The sequence below is a fragment of the Benincasa hispida genome, chromosome 1 (assembly GCF_027475165.1).
Source record: "Benincasa hispida cultivar pf3 chromosome 1, pf3_genome.v1.1, whole genome shotgun sequence".
NCBI classification, from domain to species: domain Eukaryota; kingdom Viridiplantae; phylum Streptophyta; class Magnoliopsida; order Cucurbitales; family Cucurbitaceae; genus Benincasa; species Benincasa hispida.
The window spans coordinates 18,011,121-18,017,945 of NC_143478.1; the positions used below are offsets into that span (position 1 = coordinate 18,011,121).

Here is a 6,825-nt window from a genome sequence, read left to right on the forward strand (position 1 = left end):
AATTTTCCACTATTACTCTCAATCCAAAAGAATAACCATCCAACAACTTACAAAACTTACCGATTTTCACCAATTTTCTGCAAAACAAAATGTTCTCTAGCTTGATGGTCAATGCCTCAAAACTTCCAAATCTTGAAAATCAAATGGGTGAATTTCACCTCCCAAATTATAAGGAAAATAAGTCTTACCCAAGGTTTTTCTCAAGATTCCGGCAAAGATCGGGCAGTGGCGATAGATGGCGTGTCGGCTCGTGGATACTATAGATAGGCCGCGGGTGTTGCTGGCATAAATTGTTTAGGCTAGCAGCTGGGCGAGGGTCTTGCAGAGAAGGGTTTGCGAGAGTGGGAGAGAAGGGAAATTTCTAGTTTTACAGATTTTATTCAACAACAATTACGAACAAACCATAGCTTCAAACAACGATCCCACCGTTCAAAATGAAACTCCATATGTCTCGAACTGACCAAATTTGAGCATGATCCAACGGTCCAAACTTCGACAATCGACAAGTTTGTGAAAGCTATCGCTGAAATCAATCTGAACTCTTTTATTTTTTTTCAAATTTTTAAAAGATAAACAAAATAATTTATCACAATATCTCCAAAATCTTCAAAGATTCTATTAAATTTATAAATCAATTAACTTTTCAAATTATTTTAATTTAGGCTTCAAAAACCAAAATTAAAGGGCATAAAATCCATCAAATTTGATACAAATTAAATCCTTTCCAAATATTTAAATCAATTAAACCACATGAAATTAATTATCTCTTTAATTTTTTTTTAAGTTGATCCTAAAATCCAAAATCAAAGGAAACAAAATTCAACATTTTCAAGATAATCAGTTCGAATATCTAATCAATTAAATTCAATTTAATCAATAAAAGTTTTTCAATTATTTCAATTTAACCCCAATTTTCTAAATGAAAGGAAAATTTAAACTCAATAATTTTAGATAATTAACTTAATTTTTTTTCCTGAAATTCGGGATGTTACAATTCATCATAAATTTCACTTTGTTCAGTTTTGTTAAATGACTCAAAAATATATCTCTTAAGAGTTTATTGTTGTTCGTCCAAAATTCTTTATCTGGTTCTATTTTGTTAATTATAAAGGGTTTGAAAATATTGATTAATATTTTGCATATCAGAATGAGTTGGAGATAAAGTTAAATTCTTATCTTTTGTATAAAAAGATTGTGGTATTGTATTATCAAACCGGATTCATTGAAGGTTTATAGAAGTACTTAGTTGAAGAGGTTCATATGTAATAGAAAATCTAGGAAGTTCCATTCTTGAAGATTGAAACCGTATTTCTGCACTTCCATCTTCATTTTCAATAATTTGGGTTAATTTTGGATTTTCAATAGATGATTTAAAAGCGTCTTCTAAATTCCATCTGGAATTATGAGTAATTTGATTCCAAGGTAATATTTTTGGAGTAAGTATTAGGAGAAGTCCATTAGAAGGGTCTTCCAAGGTAATATTTTTGGAGTAAGCGTCTTCTAAATTCCATCTGGAAAGATGATTCAGTATTAGCTTCCATTAGAAGGGTTTGATTTTTAGGAGAAGTCCTAAGAGCTTTAGGGGATAAATTTGTATGCAACTAATGTGTAATGTATTCAAAATATTCCTACAATGGATATCGTTTGTAGTTCTCAATCCATATTTAGAATTTTAATATCGAGCATTAAAGATTAAACTATATTTGGATCACTTAGTAAACTAATCATCTTTCTAGATTTGATTCAATTATAGAGAGTACTGAATTTGAAAAGTTTCTGTCTTTTATCACATAATAATAATAGAATTGAAGTATCTAATTCTATCCTATAAAGAGGTTTTATGGCAATTTGAACTAATCCTATATGAATAAATTTATATTTTTCATGGTGTTGAAGAATTGAGACTAATTGTTCTGTAGCCTTGATTCTATAGTCTTGAAGAAAATCAAATTTTCTTATTTGATAAATATTTCTAATATTTACTTTTGGTATATTCCAATTATGGTGCTCTTCTACTTTTGCTATCCAAAGTTCTTGACTGTTGACTATGGAGAGTTGAGAATCATTTGTATTATATTCAATTAGGTTTGAGTCTTTTGTAATATGGGCTTTAAAGAGTATTTTTCCAATTAACTTAGACATTAAAAATTTTAATCTTAAAATCTTATCAAGATTCTAATTATCTATTGTGACGAATAATCAGAATGCTAAAATTCTAGCTTACCAACCGTCTTATGATTCTGCTCTGGGAACACAAGGTTTACCAAAGTGTTATTTAATAGAATTAATTATCAAAACTTGATTATTATCACAAAGGATACTTAGAATAATATTAAGACAAAGGCTAATTTAATTGAACAAATACACTCATTTGGTGAAAATGAAATGTAATACTCGTTGTTTTGTTGTCTACAGATATGATATAAAACCAAAGAAATTGAACATTTGAAAATAGAATAACTTAAATGGGTTAAAAATAGGTAGATTAATTGTAAAATTTATTGACGACATCAAGTAAGATTCAACATTTAAAAGTATAAAAAGCACAATAATATTATAACCAACACCTATATCCAGTACTTATCATTCACTCATTGTTCTTGAGAGATCAAGATGAACCCAAGTTGCCCATATTTTAATAACTTATTGGCATTACCATATATAATATATCCAATATGCCAACTTTTTTTTGTTTGATTCCCTACGTGAAACAAGCCATGTTTTCGAACCAAATACCTTTGAATTGTGAAGCCATTTGCATGCAAACTAACACGTTGCCCATGAGGTGTCTAACAAAAGCCTCACCCCATCGCCGCGTCGTCTTCCCTCATCAGTCCGCCATTTCTGGTTGTTTTTCCACATCCTCAACTGCACTCCATTTTTACAAAAGAGAAAGCAACCATTATTTGCAGCTGTTCTTCTTATGCTACTCACTACTGGTGTCTTTTCACCACATCTAATCCACCATGCATAAATGCCACGTCCATCTCTGCCAAATTGGACACTCGGCGATCAGCATGTTACCTTAATTTTCACTCTCAGCTAGAGTTCTAGCTACTATAAGTAGGGATTGAGGAAGTGGCATTGAAGGGCATCTCGGGTCTTAAAACATGGCGTTGTCTACTGTTAAGTTTCGATTGTGTCTCGTGGCGTTTACTCTTTTTCTTGCTTGTGTGTCTGTTGGTTTGGGTGCTGAGGGTGAGAGCCTTGGCAGCGGGGTTGGGGCTGACAATGGATGTGTGAACGGGTGTGAGGAGTTGAAGGGAAAGAATGTGGATGAGTTTGCTGCTTGCGCCAAGAAATGTGGAGTGAACCAGAAGGTGACTGAGATTTGTCGACAATGGTGTCAAGTGGCGGAGAAGCATGGGGCGGAGCAGCAACGTAGGTGTCGACAAGCCTGTGAGGAGCGGCTGAGGGAGCAAGAAAGGGGGGAGGATGTTGAGGAATATAAAAGGAGAGATCCTGAGAGGGAGAGAGAGGAGCAACGTCGTAGGGAACATGAACGGGAAGAACGACGTCGTCGTGAACGTGAGAGAGAGCACGAGAGGGGTAGAGGCCATCGTGATGAGAATGAAAGAGATCCTGAGCACGAACGAGAAGAGAGACGTAGAGAGGAGCAACGAAGAGAGCAAGAACAACATCGGAGAGAGCAAGAACGTAGAGGCAAGAGGGAAGACGAAGATGATGAAAACCAAAGAGACCCAGATTGGCGCAGGGAGCAGGAGCGCAGAGAGCAAGAGCGAGAACGTCGAGAACGCCAACGAAGAGAAGAGAGGGACGATGAAGATGATGAAAACCAAAGAGACCCAGATCGGCGCAGGGAGCAGGAGCGCAGAGAGCAAGAGCGACGACGTAGAGAGCAAGAGCGAGAACGCCGAGAACGCCAACAAAAAGGCGAGAGGGAGGTGGAAGATGATGAAAACCAAAGAGACCCAGATTGGCGCAGGGAGCAGGAGCGCAGAGAGCAAGAGCGACGTCGTAGAGAGCAAGAGCGAGAAGGTCGAGAACGTCAACGAAGAGGCGAGAGGGAGGACGAAGATGGAAACCAAAGAGACCCAGATTGGCGTAGGGAGCAGGAGCGCAGAGAGCAAGAGAGACGTCGCAGAGAGCAAGAGCAAAGAGAACGTGAATGGGAACGAGAGCATGGGAGAAGGGGATCTCGTGATGAGAACCAAAGGGGACAAGGAGGACGAGAAGAGCAGAGAAGCAGGGAAGAAGAACGGAAACGTGAAGAACGACAGAGAGAACGACAACATGGTGGAAGAAGCCGTGTAAATCAAGTGGAGACCCGATGGACAGAGCAAGAACAGAGAAACAATCCCTACTACTTTCAGGAGCGACAATTTCAATCGAGGTTCAGATCTGATGAGGGCCATTGGAGGGTGCTCGAGAGGTTTTCAGAGAGGTCGGAGCTTTTGAAAGGAATTAAGAACCAGCGATTCGCAATTCTTGAGGCCCGCCCTCAGTCCTTCATCATCCCCCACCACTTGGATGCAGAATCTGTTCTCATTGTTGTAAGAGGTAAAAATTTTCCTATGCTTTTGGCTTTGTAGAAATGAAGTTGAATTAATGTTGACACATTCTCTTGGGTTTCTTTTCTTCTTTTTTAGGAAGAGCAACAATCACTACGGTTGTCCAGCAGAAGAGGGAAACAAGAAAAGAGTCTTACAAAGTTGAACGTGGAGACGTTATGACGATTCCGGCGGGGACAACTGTTTACTTGGCAAACCAAGAAAATGAAGATCTCCAAATCGCGAAATTGATTCAGCCCGTCAACAAGCCTGGGGAATTCAAGGTTTGGGGACTTCTTTACTAAGAGTTGAATGATATTTCATTGGCTTTTTACTAGAAACTTGCTGATTTTATTGTAGGATTATCTATCTGGCGGAGGTGAAGCTCAAGCATATTACAGCGTGTTTAGCAATGACGTTCTCGAAGCTGCTCTAAACGTTAGTCTCTTACTCTTTCTCAAAATGGAGACAATAGATTTTCAGAAGTGATGTAATTGTTTGAATAAAATTGCAGATTCCACGTGATAGACTAGAGAGGATATTCAAGCAGAAAAGCGAGATGAGAGGAAAAATCGTAAGGGCTTCACAAGAGCAACTAAGAGGGTTGAGCCAACGTGCCACTTCCGTAAGAAGAGGTGGTCAAGGGGCTAGAGCTGTAATCAAGCTCGAAAGCCAGACCCCTGTTTACAGCAATCAATATGGCCAAATGTTTGAAGCTTGCCCTGATGAGTTCACCCAACTTCGGAGAACCGATGTTGCCACTGCTGTTCTTGATATCAAACAAGTATTGAAACAACCTTTCATATGAACAATTGTTCAATACCTAATCCATAGAATTCTTGTTATAAAACAATAACATTTTTTTTTATCATTATCAGGGTGGAATGATGGTGCCCCACTTCAACTCGAGAGCCACATGGGTGGTCTTCATTTCAGAAGGAACTGGATCTTTCGAGATGGGCTGCCCTCACATACAAGGTGGGCAGTGGCAACGAGAAAGAAGAGAAGAAGAACGACATGGGAGAAGGGAAGAAGAGAGAAGCGGTCGAATCGAAAGAGTTGCCGGCCGTCTATCACAGGGCGGAGTACTCGTAATTCCGGCAGGTCATCCAATCGCCATCATGGCTTCCCCTAATGAGAATCTCCGCTTGGTTGGGTTTGGAATCAATGCCGAAAACAATCAAAGAAACTTCCTCGCTGGTAAGGTTCTCCAGAATCGATTAGCTAACCTACATTCTCCAAAGAAGATTATACTAAATAATAAATTATAAGTTAATTGGTCTCTATTTTCTCCAAAATTTTTTATAACCCTAACTCTAAATCATCCAAATATGACATAGGGAGAGAGAACATAATGAACGAAGTAGATAGAGAAGCAAAGGAACTTGCATTCAACGTAGAAGGCAAGCAGGCAGAAGAGATTTTCAAAAGCCAGAAAGAATCTTTCTTCACAGAAGGGCCGGAAGGAGGTCGCCGGAGGTCGATGGAGAGAAGCCCGTTGATGTCGATTCTGAAACTAGCAGGTTACTTCTGAAAAGGGAGAACGAAGGATGAAGAAGAAAAAAGAGGAGTTATGAATATAAATAAGAGACGGTGCCCATGAATGAAAATAAATAACGAAAATTGTAGGGAAAAGAGAAGCGCTTCGGACTTTTTATAATACTTTTTTTGGGGGCGGGGAGTTTTAGCTCTTAAGAAAGGGAGCTTTTTGTACCAATCAGAGGGCGTCTACTTTCTTACGGTGTAAAAATTATCTACAAGATAATATAATAAATAATAATTAGATGTGTTTTTCTTAATTTTCTGGTTTTGTTATTCATTTGTTTTTTTTTTCTTTTTCTCGAATAATTATTTGAATTAATTGGTAAGTTACAATTTTAGACACAGGAAATTAAAATTCTAACATTAATTTTAGTTTGATCTCTAAATATTTGTTTTCAAAATACTTTCGTTTTGGATTCTCCGACTTCTATCATTTTTCTTACCAACAAAGTTTGGCTTTTTATAGATAATTTTGATTGAGTATATTTTTATCATCAAATTTGATGGGGGCAGTAGTTCTTTTAAGGGGTATTTATAGTAAAATATCATCCCTAGATCGCAATAGTTATTATCTATATGTAATAGATATTTGGTCTTAAATCTTACCTAAACAAATAGTTTGGTCTTAAAACTATTTGTACGATTTTTCCTTTAAATTTAAAAATGGTAAATAACAAAATTAATTTAAAAATAAGGGGAGTGTTTATAGGTTTAGATAATTCTTTTCTTTTTTTTAAATTAAGTGTATATCATCTCTATTTTCTCGATCTTT

The 6,825-nt window shown here is 37.2% G+C and overlaps 1 protein-coding gene across 1 annotated transcript; it reads left to right on the plus strand.

Annotated features, from left to right (window-relative positions):
* Positions 1-2,876: 2,876 nt before the first annotated feature.
* PAP85 (cupin family protein) lies at positions 2,877-6,187 on the plus strand. The gene is made up of 6 exons (XM_039026374.2): positions 2,877-4,521; positions 4,611-4,795; positions 4,872-4,949; positions 5,026-5,295; positions 5,390-5,711; positions 5,852-6,187. The coding sequence occupies exons 1-6, from the start codon at positions 3,111-3,113 to the stop codon at positions 6,043-6,045; spliced, it is 2,460 nt and encodes an 819-aa protein (XP_038882302.2). The 5' UTR covers positions 2,877-3,110; the 3' UTR covers positions 6,046-6,187.
* Positions 6,188-6,825: the final 638 nt, after the last annotated feature.

Excerpts from the sequence above, each read along its gene's own strand:
- PAP85 (XM_039026374.2), top strand. The coding sequence starts at position 3,111 with ATGGCGTTGTCTACTGTTAAGTTTCGATTGTGTCTCGTGGCGTTTACT. Across the intron at positions 4,796-4,871 it reads ACAAGCCTGGGGAATTCAAG|GATTATCTATCTGGCGGAGG; the intron begins GTTTGGGGACTT and ends ATTTTATTGTAG. Across the intron at positions 5,296-5,389 it reads CTGTTCTTGATATCAAACAA|GGTGGAATGATGGTGCCCCA; the intron begins GTATTGAAACAA and ends TATCATTATCAG.